The 14,992-nt window shown below is 40.6% G+C and overlaps 2 protein-coding genes and 1 pseudogene across 4 annotated transcripts in view; 1 reads left to right on the top strand and 2 right to left on the bottom strand.

The window, feature by feature from the left end:
* Positions 1-14,992, bottom strand: part of PIP5K1B (phosphatidylinositol-4-phosphate 5-kinase type 1 beta) — a 306,533-nt gene that overhangs the window by 217,438 nt on the left and 74,103 nt on the right. The window lies entirely within an intron of this gene.
* On the top strand, positions 3,642-5,005 carry LOC102119525 (AP-3 complex subunit mu-2-like; annotated as a pseudogene).
* Positions 10,707-13,253, bottom strand: PABIR1 (PP2A Aalpha (PPP2R1A) and B55A (PPP2R2A) interacting phosphatase regulator 1). The gene has a single exon (XM_045373148.3). It carries the CDS (start codon positions 13,151-13,153, stop codon positions 12,290-12,292), a length of 864 nt encoding a protein of 287 aa, XP_045229083.1. The 5' UTR covers positions 13,154-13,253; the 3' UTR covers positions 10,707-12,289.

The raw sequence follows: 14,992 nt of genomic DNA, 5'->3' as shown, positions 1-14,992 counted from the left end.
CAGCTCCTCCCCCTGCCAAAAAATATTCTACTTCACCCATAGATTTCCATATTTCAGCTGATGGCAACTCCAATCCTTCCTGTTGTTCAGGACCCAAACCTTTCAGTTATCCTTAACTTCTCTCCCTCTTATGCCCACCTTAAATCTACTAGCAAAATCTGTTGGTCTGTCTTCAAAATATATCTAGAATTTAGCCACTTCTTCCACCTCCACTGCTACCACCCTCATCCACGCTATCATCATCTCTTACCTGGATTGCTGGATAGCCTCCTAATTGGTCCCCCTGCCTCTAACACGCCCTCAAGAGTCTAGTCTCAACACAGCAGCAGTGATCCTTTTAAAATCTAAGATCACGTCACTCCTGTGCTCAAAGCTCTGCGATGGCTCTCATCTCACCCATAAAGCCAGTGTCCTTCATACAAGATACTATGCCACCTGTGTTTGCAATAATCCTCACTATTGCTCACCTCTCTAACCCCCCCTAACTATTTTTCCCTTCAACGACTCTGCTTCAGCCATCTTGAGCTCCTGTTCCTTACACTATATGTGTATACACATACACACACACACACACACACACACTTTGTGTGTATATATACATAGTAATTTACTTATTTTTATGTTTGGTACTGCCCTTCCTTCTACCCTGTTAGAATGTATGCAAAACGTGGGTCTGTTTTGTACACTGAAGTATCCTAAGAGACTGGCCCAGTGTGAGGCACATAATCAGTGCTTTAATCAAAATTGCTTAATGAATGAGTTTCTAGTCTCTTAGCAAACTATAAAGGGCTCAGCCATGTGACTGAACTTGTTCCACTCAGAATCTTACTACATTCCTTTCTCTTAAAAGACATGTGTGCCACAGTAAATGCTGAATAAATGCTTGTTGAATGAATTTCTAAATGGCACTGTGATTGTAAATGGAAGAAATAAAATCTCACCACAAATACTGTGAAATCAACAAAACAAAACAGAAACTGTGTACCATTTGTTCATCCATTTATCCATCTATTAATTCATCTATCCAACATAAATTTGGGAAACTATAATGTGCTCTGCATTATCTCCCTGTGTTAGGGACATAAATAAAAGGCTTAGTCCCTATTTTTGCATGGGGCAAAGAGAAAAGAAACCATACAAATACAATTCAGACTATTAATAGCCTTTACAGAGGGAAGCCCTGGGAACAACAGGATCACAGAAGAAAGCACCTAACTGACCCAGGTTGTAGAGGCAGAGGCCATCAGGAAAGATGTGCCCCTTGAACTAAATTTTTAAGGAGTTAGTTAAGGAAAGAGAGTTGGCAGGGGTTGTGGAGGAAGGAGGAAGAAGATACCACTTTAAGCAGAGGACACAGCTTGTCTGAAAGCACAGCCAGTAAGCATACACAGAAAGCACTGAACTCCAGGCAGCTCAGTTGGCTAGAGTCCTGGAATCCAGGGTATATGTTGAGGTGGAGAGGTCTTTTACTCATACTGCATAGTTTCATTTAAACTTGAACTTAAGGGGTAGTCATTACAGTTGCATTTTCAAGTTCGCATTTTAGAAACATCTGAAAGCAAGTAGTATGGTAAACGGGGCCTTGAGAAAGACTATATAAAAAAGGTATGAAATTTAAATTCAGAGTTAGAAATGCAATATAAATTGGCAAAGAGCATCAGGAATTTTAATTCTTGACTCAAAGTAACCTGACAATTATAATTATATTATTTACCTTTTTTCCCCCAGAGGACTCAAAAGAAGAGAGCATTGAGGGAAAGAGACTCCAAGAAATTCTTAAACAACACACCCTGATTCAAATCCAAAACCTAAATGAAGTGAAACAAACAATGAAGAAAACCACCCTCAATGTCATTCTTTACTCAACAGGGAGCTCACGATGATAGTCCAAGAGAACATTTACAGTGCCAAAAGAAATACCCAATCCATCCATCATCCCCTCACTCCCACTCCCTCCCAAACATCTCATATTTTCCTTCCCAAAAGATACCCATACTCAACAGCTATTTGTCACTCCCAAGTTCTAATAATCCTCTTGGCATCTCAACATTAAAATCTTTCTTTGTCCTTAAAGCAAGAGAAAAGGATTGTCGAATCCCAGGAGCGATTACCTCAAACAACCATTTTACTCTGCTGGGGCACAAAAGATCTTTCTCAATTGTATTCTTTCACAACATGCCTTGCTAGCCAAGCCTTAAGAGGTTAGTTTGGTTTGGGGGACCACTGTAGGCAATTGGAAAAAAACCAGAATTATACCTGGCATTGATACAGAACCGAACTTCTGCAGGTAAACAAAAGCAATAGGTTGTGTTCTCTAGTTTCAGTCATGTTGCCTTAAAATTTGTAAATGAGTATTTTTTACATCTCCCTGAGTATTTATTCTAGAAATTCAAAAAGGAGAAACAGAAATCAGGCACAAAGAGGTCCTAGGTACAAGTACCAAATACTTACTTCTTAGGGCAGCACTTGAAACCTGGACCGCTGATGCAAAATCAAAGCACAGCACACTTTCTATATAGGTCAATAGTACCTACATAGGTATATGCATAGTTCAAGCATGATTTACAAAGCCCAAGTTTCTGTTTAAGAAAACGAAGGGAAAATTGGAAGAAAATCTAAAATGGGAGGAAAGCTAAATATGGCTCCAGGAATGCAGAAAGAGGTCCACAAGGGTGAGTGAGTGGGGGTGTGTGTGTGTGTGTGTGTGTGTGTGTGCATGCTCATGTGTGTCTGAGTATACATACACAAGACCCCAGTATTTGACATTATCTACCTAACCTTATTCTGTTATAAAATTATTTTCACAAACAAGCAACATATAGAACAAAAAGTCACTGTTGAAGTGATTTCTAAATATTTACTAAACTTCTAAAAATAAGACTAAACTTTTGGAACTGTGACTTTTGATGGTTTTTTCCAAAATGTCTAATGTAAGTACGTGATAGTGTGAAACTGGGAGTCTAATCACCAATTCTAGAATGTTTTCAAAGGGAAGTTTTCCTTTTTTGGATCCTTTTATTCACCAGTGAGTTGATTTTTCTATGAAGCAAAGTTTTTAAAAAGTAAAGTTTCTCAAAGATTGCTCAATTCCTCTGAATTTAAATCTCTACCTCTGGGGAGAGTTTCTCATAGAGAAAGAAGAGGTAAGCATGATCCTTCTTTGAATCTTGGTGTTATATTTTTCCTTTTAAAAAATGCCACATTTTTAACTTACAGAGTTTTTTAGGAGAAAGGAGGGAAGGGAAGGGTCAAACTGGTTCTTGTCTTTGTTTCCCTAGGAATGACAATCTAGGAACAACCAAGGATACTGTATAAATTAAATATAACTGTTTATATATATGTATACATTTAAAGAAAACAAAAAAAATCTAAAATTCGTGGGATTGGTAATTTCAAATTTCAAATATAAAGTCAGTTTAAAAATAGGTAAAGCAGAGCAGGGCAGGACCTGTTCATAATGTGGAGCAAGCATCAGGTGCCCCGAGGAGTCAGGCTGGGTATTCAAGGGAGGGATACTTCAGGCTCATGCAGTAGAGGAAGATTGAGCCTGGTCTTGAAAGATGGAGTTGAAAATCTGCAGAGTCCTGAGGCTTTCAGACTGAAAAAGGCTTTCCTTTCTCACTTGACAATCACAGTCTATCATGATTTATAGACTTTTCTTGATCAACTCCTCTGAAGATATTTTCCTGGAGAAACACTGGAAAAGTGTGGTATACTGTTCTGTTTGTGATCACTTTTTTGAGGTGCAAGAATAAGCTGCTGAGGCAGAAAATGTGCCTCCAGTTATCCCTACCCCTCACCACTGTCTCTTACGTGTTTACCATCACAAGACCTTTTTTTGTGGCTATGATCCAGATGGAGGTCTCCTCTCTATTTGTCACTGAGTTTCTTCACCAAGTAGTAGACACATTTCAGGATTATTTTGGAGACTGTTCAGAATTAGTGATCAAGGACAATGTGGTTGTGGTTTATGCAGCATTAGAAGAGATGCTTGGCAATGGGTTTCCAAGCTGACTCATTGGCTACCGAGTTGAATATCCTCAAAGAACTGCCAAAGTCTCCCACTATCCTTTGAACAGTTGTCAACATCATTACAGGAAGCACCAATGTGGGTGACCAACTTCCCACTGGATAACTGTCAGTGGTGCCTTGGCGAGGTACTGGGGTGAAATACACTAACAATGAGGCCTATTTTGATGTGATTGAAGAGACTGATGCCATTATTGATAAATCAGGTTCTACAATTGCAGCTGAAACCCAGGGAGTGATTGATGCTCTGTCAAGCTGATTGGAATGCCAGACCTTACACTTCCCTTCATGAACCCCAGGTGGTTGGATGATGTCAACTTCCATCCTTGTGTTTAAGTGCTGGGAATCTGAGCATATCCTTTCATCCCTCCTGATGGAAATTTCCACCTGCTCTCTTATCCTGTCAGTGCAGAGGATCTGGTTGCAATCCCAGTGTATGTCAAACATAATATCAGTTTCTGAGATAGTAGTTTACTTGTATGCTTTGGAATAATGATGGGACCCAAGCAGGCAATGGGGAAGACCACAGAGGGAGTGACAGTCACCAACCAGATGCCCAAAGGGGTACTGAACATGAGCCTGACTCCACGACAAAGGATGCACACGTTCAGCCCAGTCACAGAGATGCTGTTTTGGGATGTGGGAAAAACAAATCGCCACAAGCTACCAAGTTTAAGGAAGACCATGACTCTTCACGTTGGAGATTCCAAACCAGAACCATGGTTCTATGGAACCATTATTTCCTTCTATACACTTTAATTTTTTACCTATTACTTAAAAACAAAACAAAACAAAAAAACCAAAAAAACAAAAAACCTTCCTGATATCTTCCTCTAATACGATAAAATTAACCTGCAGTTAAGATGCAGCAGCTGATTATTTCTGGACTTAAGGTCATCTGGATATGTATGGAGAAAAGTACAAATCCTTTAACGGCATAAAATACATGACCAAAGCTAGAAAGTTCCAAGTTTAAACCTGAAGGGAGAGTTTGCAGAGGGAAGAGTCATGAACACTTTTTCAATCTTACTTATCTAAAAGTAAAAAGTATCAGCCTGTCTCCTAGGACAGTACCCTCCTGGGCCCACTCACTCCTTTTCCTCCTTAGCCTGCAGTGCTGTGGAACTAATCAAGGGAGGAAAGGGTCACCAGGGAGAACTGGACAGAACTGAAACACAGCATAACCAGTTCTCAAGGACAAGGTGTGTGATGGGGTTGGAGATACTTGATGCTTGCATAACCATTTTTAACATGGTTTCTACTGAAAAAGACCAACGTTTGCTGCTTGCTTGGTTTTAATTATCTAAAGCTGATGAAAGACTTCTTTGTTGATTTTTTAAGGTAGAAAGATTAGAAAGAAGCCGGGGGTGGTGGCTCAAGCCTGTAATCCCAGCACTTTGGGAGGCCGAGGTGGATGGATCACCAGAGGTCAGGAGATTGAGACCAGCCTGGCCAACATGGTGAAACCCCGTCTCTACTAAAATACAAAAATTAGTCAGGCATGGTGGTACAAGCCTATGGTCCCAACTACTCAAGAGGCTGAGGGAGGAGTATCACTTGAACCTGGGAGGCAGAGATTGCAGTGAGCCAAGATTGCACCCCTGCACTCCAGCCTGGGTGACAAAGCAAGATTCTGTCTCAAAAAAAAAAAGAAGAAAGAAAAAAGAAAAGAAAGATTAGAAAGAAAGAAAAATGAATGTTAGTCAAGGAAAGACTTGTTAAGGATCTGATCTATGCAGGAGGAGGAAAGAGGATTAAGGAAGAGTTACGAGACATCTTTAAATGAAAGATTGGCAAGAAAAGTGAATAAACTGTACTAGGAGGGATGGAAAGAAGAGTTGGTTTCTTTCGGATCCTTCTGCTCATATATAAGAAACACTTGTGCTTCTAGAAAAGGGTTGAAGACTTCTTAAATTCGAGTCCACTATTGACATGAAAACCCCAGTAGAATAATATTTTCCCTTGAAGACTGTGATGATATCAGACTAGTTTTCAGACACTGCCTGTTGCTGGCCTTAGCACTTGGGTCTCACCGTCAGTGAGAAGGTGGTCTGCCTTCTTCCCATGGTGGCTGCCTAAAATGCTTCCTTCCCTAACCCAACACAATTCTATTCACTTCCCTTTATAGAATTCACCAGCCTTTTTCCTATTACCTGGTCCTTCCACAGGATTTTCTAAAAAGTAGGAGAGTTTCAGAGAAGCCAGTCCGATAACCCTGAGGGCAGCCAGAGGTTGTGTGTCATGGTATTGGAGTAGAGAGGGCCGACTCATTTTCCATGAAGGTAGACATGGCTGTGAGTGATCTCACATCTGCATTTGTCCATGCTGGGGTGGTACTGGATCCCAGCCTTCTGGTCGGAAACTCTTCCATCAGTTGCCTTAAGAGAATGGTTACCATGGAGGGTATGGTTGCTACTTGAAGCTGCTTGGTAAAGTGGTCACTTCCTCACAGTCTTTTGTTTTGTACTCTACTCTACCATGTATTTATAACAATAGATAGCTACTAGTCCCTTTTCATTCTAAAACAAAAAATGTCCCCTAAATCTTTGGATAAAATTAATGCTAAAGGGGAAAAATACATAAAGCTGTGGAACCATGATTTCCTTCTATACACTTTAATTTTTTACCTATTACTAAAAAAATACCTTCCTGATATCTTCTTTTAATATAATACTGTTTTAAGGAATGATTACCTATCATTTGATTCAAAGCAGAAGTAGCAGCAGCACTAGTAAAATAAAGCAAGCTGCTAAAGTTAGCTGGGAAATGGTCTTCAAGTAATTAAAAAAAAATGTTTATAATAATAATAAAAAAAACTCAAAAGGGCCAAAATTCAAAAGGAAAAAAAAAATAGAAGGTAACAGGGACTTGAGAAAATGTCTGTGGTTTTCTCATCTCTTCAACGGGAATCCATAGCACCTGCCTCACAGGGTTGTCATGAGGATTTTAAACACTCATAAATGTAAAGCACTAAAAATAGTGTCTGGACCCATAGTGAATGCCCAAGAAATATTAACACATCATTATTATTATTACTGGGAAAAACTCACACTATCAGGCCGTTTAGCACTTCCTACCCAGGAAGGCAAACAGTCATAAGGGAATCACAATCTGGTGAAAATCTTGGCTGCCAAGCAACGATAGCCTTATTTCACAGAGAGCATACTGAAGACACGGCTCAAGATATCTAAAATCTGGAAGGAAGAAGTAGTCATTAGAGAAGGATCAGCATTTCTGATTTCTAGAAGGGGCCTATCACGTATAAAAAAAAGAGTAAGGCTTGTTTTCCTTTTGCCAAAGGTGGACTTGAATTAAATGGTGGACATTAGAGGGAAATGTCTGCTCACTATAAGAAAGGTTAATATCAGGAACAATTGCTTCATAAGAGGATAGCCTGCCTTGAAGGATAGTGTACTGTTAACTAAGTGTGAAAGCAGGCATTCCATCCGTCAAGGATGCTAATTGCCCTACACCTTTGTAAGCACATTGTGTGCGGACCCATTTGATCCCCACCACAGCCACCCTGCTCCACTGTCTATATTCTTAACCACCATAATTTGCTGCCTACCTCCCAGCTCTGGAATCCTGGGCAAGTTACTTAGCTTCTCTGTGTCTCCATTTCGTCATTTATAAAATGAGGATAATGATAGCACTTGCCTCAGATGATAGTGATAGATTAAATGCATTGATACATTTGCTTAGCACTTAGAACAGTCCCTGACACATAGCAAGTATTTTATTATTTTTATACAAAGGTCATTTCAACTTTTAAGAAAATTTTTTACTTGGATGGCAAGTTACAGAAGCCACAAAGAACTCTGTCTTGGCTACAGTGAGCAATCTGACACAATTTTTTACCAAATAAGTGGAACTCAAGGCTTGCCTTCAGCCCTGATTCTCTAACAGCCATGAAAAATGTGGGCAAAACTCCTAGAGTGAGAGACCTACATTGAGACCAGATTCTCTATACTTTGTCATGGCTGATAAAGCAAAGCCCTGAAAAGAGTGGTCTAGTCCATAAGCTTCTGCTCCCTTCTCTTATCCTCCATGCCTCAGCCAATCACTCAAACGACACTTTCAGCAGAACCCTTAACTGCTTCACACACTGGGCTTTACCTAGCACCTACTTAACCAATTCCCAAACCTAGTCAATCCAACCCACTTCCTTGTGCCTGCCATCCAACTGCAACCTGGCATCCAACATAGCATAATAAGCCTTCTACTCATCCTTAACTTACTCCTTTAGATTCTCATAGAGGCAACATTAAACCTTTACTGCACTCAAGCTTCCAAATGATCTGTCCCTATTCTCATGTATCCTAGATTCCTCAATAATTGGAAAATAGGCACAATCAGAAACAAATTCTACTTTTCATATACCTACCTCTATACCCCTAAACCCCTGCAACAACAAATCAATTCAACATTTACGGATACCTTTGCCTAGCCTTTTCAGTCTCCTTCCTGTTTCAGAAGAAAAATAAGTTTCCAGACCTCCTTTCTAAGGCCAACTCTTTCTTCTGTTCTCTGGTGCTACTCAAGAAATGATCATCATCTTCTTGGTTCAATTGTCTGGCAACCATTCCCCTGAATCCCACCTCTGTTAGATCTTCAAAATTGTTCTACTAATCTATAAACATACCCTGAAAAAAAAAATGTTTTCAGACCTGTTTTCCTCATTTAAGTCTTGATTCCTTCCCCAATTTTATTGCCAAATAAAGTGGTCTCTTGCTACAGGTATGTAACTGGTTGAACTCATAAATGTGAATCACTGGAAGGGAATCTGATACAAGTTATTCTTGATTACAATCAATCTTTTAAGTACGCTTAAGGGTCCTAACATCCAGCAGCCTTGGATTTAATGATTCTTAATTATTTCTCCCATATATACTGTGTTTTTAACAAACATAATAAAGGAAAATATACCAGAGGTTTATTATATATGACAAACTGTACTTTAAATAAATGTTGCTATTGACTTGAGGACTTCTTGCACAAAGATTATAGATTACCAACACTAATACCTTAAAAATGCTTTTTGAAGGATAATTCTTACACGAGCTAAGTAAGCCCTTAGAGTCTACAGAATAATGATGGAAGTTATGAACAATGTTATGATCATGAAAATTGTCCATATACCCTTAGAACCTTATTTGATTTAAAAACTTCCCATCTATATAGAATAAGCTTACAGAAATAAATGTTTCCATACCCTCTAGGAAAAGGATCTAAAATAGGAGAGAATAGGATGTATTTAAGGAAGACAAAAGCAAGCCAGTGAGGGCAAAGCACAGAAAACAATGGGGGAGGAGGGAAGGACCAAATTCCTCAGGGCCTCCTAGCCCAGAATTAATACATTTTGGCATACTCATGAGAACAGGAAGCAAATGAAAAGCTTTCAGTTGGGAGATGGAAGGATCAGGTCCACAATTTTAAAAGGATGACTCTAGGCGCTGTATAGAGAATGAAAGGATAGCCGACCAGAGTGAGTGTGATGAGCACAAGTGGGAGTTAGCAAGTTGCTTCAGGAGTCTAAGAGGGAAATGCTGGTAGCCGGGACCAGAGTGGCAATAGAGGTAGAAATAAGGAGATAGATTCCAGCTGATAAAATCAGTAAGACTTGAGGAATGATTAGACATGGGAGAAAGAAAAGAAGAGAGGTATCAAGGACATGTTGGTTTCCTGCATTTATATACATATATACATGGAAATGCCAGTAACACATCTTGTACAATATATACCAAGTTGTTAACAGAAGTTACCTGTTGAAAGGGAAGATGACTTTTACATAGTTAAAAGCAGACTTTTAAAACCACATACATATGTACACTGTTTAAATATTTTATAATCAGCAGGTATACATTGCCTTCTACTTAAACTCACGTGCAATTTGCCTCCCTGAAAAGGATAGGAATGGCATTTTAGGGAGAAGGAACAATCTATCCCAAAGCACAGATACATGAAAGTATGACATATTTAAAGAATATCAAGTGGTCTAATGTTTGTAGAATAAGAAAGACAGACATATACGGGAACAGAGATGAGGAGAGGATTGAAGCTATTGCAGAATATGGCCAGATCATAAAGAACCTTCTATCTGAGGCTAAAGAAATCATTCCTTAAAGAGTAGGAAATGGGGAAGCAAATGAAGTTTTCAAGCAAGAGGGTGAAAAATATCAAGTTTAAATTTTAGAAAGATTTCTCAAGAGGCAGTATAAAGACTGAACCAAAAGGAGACAGAAAACAGCCTGGGAGATCACTCAGGCAAAAACTTAAGGCAAAATCAGGGGCAACAGATAGAGAAGGGAAGAAATTTGAGATTCATTTCAGAAGTTGACAGGACTTGGTGATTAAGCTAATCCAACAGAGAAAAGGAAAAGTCAAAGATGCTTCCATGATTTCTAGTTTAGGAAATTAGTGATGACATCAATTGAGATAATGCAAGAATAGGTGAAGTGAGAAGATTAACAATTTCTGTGTTGAAGATAATGAAGTTTAAATACCTCTGGAGGCAGGGCAAGTTACCCAACAAGAAGTCAGACTATTTAAGTTTGAATTTGAAGAACAAGGTTGAGAATGGGAGCACATGAACACTATTACTCAGAAGAGAGAATTTTAAACCTGTGGACACAGTCTTACCCTCAATGCAATTTCACTCCATCTTGAGGCAACCATCAAGAGTTGACCAGTTCCATTTATTTTCATAGTCGTAAAAATTCCACAAAATTGTTAGTCTCTGTAAGTGATAACTTTAAAAAGTCAGAGCTTTTGTCTTGTTCTGAGTCATTTTTCCCCTTTCCTCTTTGTATGCCATTCTTTCTGTCAAACTATCTAGTTAAGGAAGCTATATGAGGTATAAGGAAGAATATTAAGAAAATTTTGTTATTCTTATTGTCTTAATTGTAAAGGCAAAGAAAAGAACATTCGACTATTCTACCTTTAGCAAAACCTAAGTTAAATAATGATTTACCTATGTGACTCTCCACTAATTTTCTCTTGCAAATCATCACCCCTTAATTAATGGACATCCCCAAGGCAGTCAACTCAAGCTGTAGCTTTAACCACAGAGGTTAAACAATTCAGTCCTGTTGTTGCTGTCAGAAATCCAAGTTACACTGTACCTTTGTCTAATCAATGGTGCCCTACTTTGGTGGGAGATGAAGGAAGGGACCTGTTGGCAAGGAAACAGCTGCTTCCTTCCTGAACAAGGGAAAACCAGTAAGGTGACAGATGGGCAGAGCAGAAAAGTAGCCAAAAATTGCTCTGGCTCCTGGTTGGCAATAATTTTTGGAACTGAGGCACAACTGAATATTTTAAAGTATATCAACAATTGAGAGAGAGTATTGTTTACCTGGGCGCGCCAAAGTTCAACAAGCCTTCCCACACATTTTCTACATTTGAAAAACTTTTACGTTTGCAGTAGTACAAAGAGCTTAGCCTTAGCCTATGTACAGTGGGCAAAGACTGCAAGGCACTGTCCCATTTCACTTTAGGATTGCACCCAAGCAAATGCACTTTCTGGTTAAAAAAAAAAAAAAAAAAGGAAAATTTTTATTTTCTCTATAATATAGTTGTATGACTGACTAGAATTACTATTAAAATCTCATTAAAAATGTTTTCCTTAAAAGTTTACTTTTATATACTTAATTTGAAAGGATTTGTTGCAAACTTTTATAATTTGTTCTCTAATCATTCCCCCTCCCACCCACTTCGGTACCCAGAAAACTAAATATCCAAGAATTCCTGGGTAAAACAGACAACCACTAGATTGATATAACTAACGTATTTTTTTTTTAAGCTGTATAGTTCTTCATCAAATGGAAATCGGCAAACCACTGAAAATAACATTAAAAATTAGTGTGGGCATGAAGTATGGAATTTTAAACATCAGTTTACTATGCTGATTAAGTCAACATTTATATTTTCATCAGAACTTAATAATCCCATAAATAAATAGAGCTCTCAATTATTTAAAAAAATCAAGGGATAACATATGTATTTAGACATAGTAGCAGCGTAAAGATGTATGCTTCAACACACTTATTGGGGAAACGTCTGAAAATATTACTACACTGAATTCAAAGGTATCCGCAGGAACCTGACATAGAAGTTCTCTAGAATAACATCATTTCAGGAAATTTCAAAAAAGAAAAGGGGTCGAATAGGAAATAGCCTCAAATTAATTGACAAAGTTCAGTGTTTGCCCCAACTTGATTATTCTCTCTCTCCACTGCAAAAAGAAAGTCTCAGGATGAGTGAATCACTTAGACGAAAGTTCATCTAGTGGAATAAATGGAGAAGCCGCTTGGGCAGGTGACACAGGAGAGTCGGTGGTAGTGCTGACTTTCGCTGGTGAGTTACAAGAAGATCCGGCACTGCTGCTGTTTCCATCAAGGGTATCCGAAGATACACACACACCAGGATCTGACAGCTGTGCAACGTCAGAAGAAAGCATGTTGGTGATGCCCTGGAAAAATCTCTTTGGCTGATAATCAGTTTCCATTTCACATTTTCTTTTCAATGGTCCAAGAACACTTGGTCTAATGCAATTGATGGGGCTCTGGCTTCTCCGGGTGGTAAATCGGGTCGTTGGGCTGGGAATAGGGCTTGGAGGCAATCCGTTGCTACTTACAAAACTTTGCAAGGATGGCGAAAAACACTGCTTCCCAATTCCCCGAGTGGGTGACGGTGCCGGTGACACAGGAATGAAATCGATGCGCTTGGGGGAGGCGGATTTCTCCACGTCGTTGTCACTCAGGCTGAAACTTTCCTCCCAGGAGTGGCTTATCTGCATTGCGGTCTGCACCTCCCGTTCGTGGACCGTCTCTCGGTTGATCAAGTCCATACCCTCTTCTTGTTTGATCTGGTGCAAGCGGCTGCTGTGCATGCGGACAGGGGAGGCCGGTAGCAGCAGGCCGTGGCGGCTCGGGAACGTTGTGCTGTTCCGCCTGGCGCTCGGCGCCTCGGCCTGGAACACCGGCGAAGTGTCACTGAGGCCGTGGATCAGGGGGGCGCTGTTAGACCTCCTGAGGCCCCCGCCGCCGCCGCTGCCGCCGCCCTCCGCCGGGCTCCCGCCCGTACCCGGAGGCAGCTCCAGGTCTAGCTCCATCTTCTCCTGAGCCATGTCGGGGGCAGGGAGGCGGGGGAGGTGCTCAGTCAGGGACCTAGGATTCCCATTCCCCGCAGTCCAGGGCCGCCGCCGCTGCCGCCGCCACCGAGAATCTGTCAGCGGGCTGGCCCCTCTGCGCATGCGTACCCCTTCGCGCAGGCGCTCGCGATGTCCGTCCTCGAGGCGCCTGCTTTATGCGTAATATCTGCGCGGCAGTGGTAGGGGAGGGGCGAGGAGTGGTCGGGCCGCTAGTCCGTATATTCCTTCAGCAAATAGCTATTGAGCGCAAACTGGCATTGACGAACGTCAATAAGATTGTCATATTCTGGAGTACATATTTATAAAACGAACAAAGCCCTGAAAGAGAGGCCCATGGTGATGTGGGGCTGTATGACGGGGAGTGGCGCTTGCGAATCAGGGAGGGCTTCCTCGAGGAAGGAACAGTGTCCTGAAATCCGAAGAAGTGGGCGAAATGGGTGCGATGTAAAACTTCGCAGGAAGCGGGAAGCAAGGGCGACCCAGCCAGGTGGCAGGCGGGAACCAGGAGGGGAGGAGAAAGTGTGGCCTGGAGTGGAGAGTGAGGGCTGGCGTGACGTGAGGTGGTGGACCAGACCACATTCTGGTCTTTATCTTGAGAACAATGAAAACTTAAAGGGTTTTCAAGCATGGGTATAATAGCAACTGAAAAGCTCACTGGCCTGCAGTCTGGAGAACAAATACTGGGAGATTAAAACCTTACAGAAAAAAGGCCAGAGAGGATGGTAATTTGCACTAAGGTGACTGTGGAAGTGGAGATGGAGAGAAAAGTAAATGAGAACTGTTTAGGTTAGGGGAAAAAGCCAAAACCGGGGATGGTACTGATACTGATTTACAGTCATAGTTCCAGCACAAGCATATGTGTGAAGTATGAAGGATTAAAGGAAAACCAGTAGGTCCTCACATTTTAAAAATAAAAACACTATTCTTGGCTCATGTAATTAATATGAAACCTTGATAGCTCATTAAAAGTGAATTTATTTGTTCATTTATTCAGTCAAGGTTTTTTTTTTTTTTTCCAGCATACTTACTATGTGCCAAACACTGCTAGGAAATGGGCCCTAGTCTGAGAACTTTTAATTCTTACTGAGGGGAAAATACAGAAATAAACGCAGGCTATTTTCAGATAGTGGTAAAGCCTTAGGAAAAACAAGATGGTGTGATGGAGCACTACTGATAGAAGGCAGCGGACAATTAGAGCTGAGATCTAAATGACAAGCAGCAGCAAGTCACGTGGACATCTGGGGAATGAGTATTCCAAGCAGAGAGAATAGCAAGTGCTAAGGCCCGAGGCAGCCATGAGTTTGTTGAGTAAGCGGAAAAAGAAAGAAGGGCAGTGCTGCTGAAGCATAAGAGCGGCGAGTGTTAGCAGAGGGTAAGAGTTGGATCTCATTCTGAGTATGATGAAAAGCCACTGGAGGGTTTTAAGCAGGGGAATGATATTATCTGGTTTATGTTTTAAATATCACTTAGGCTCTGTGGAAAACAGGCTGAAAGAGGACCACAGTGGAGGCAGAAGGATGAATTCAGGGCCTATGGCAACAATACAGATAAGATTCTTGGACTAGGGTTGTAGCAGTGTCAATGGGGAGAAGTAGAGAGACTGAGGCTATGTGTTGAGTTAGAACCAATAGGATTTGCAGATGGATTAAATTTAGATTGTGAAAGAAATAGATTATTCAAAGGGGACTCATAGCTTGTTTTATTTAAACTGGTGAGATGGTAGTATTATTTACTGAGAGAGGAAAAGAGCACATTTAGAGCTGTAGAAATTAAGAGATCTGAAGCAGAAGAACAGAAGGTAGAAAGAACCAACAT

This window comes from Macaca fascicularis, chromosome 15, assembly GCF_037993035.2.
Source record: "Macaca fascicularis isolate 582-1 chromosome 15, T2T-MFA8v1.1".
Taxonomy (NCBI): Eukaryota; Metazoa; Chordata; class Mammalia; order Primates; family Cercopithecidae; genus Macaca; species Macaca fascicularis.
The sequence above is the reverse complement of the archived record's forward strand: the minus strand, read 5'-3'. Positions and strand labels throughout refer to the sequence as shown.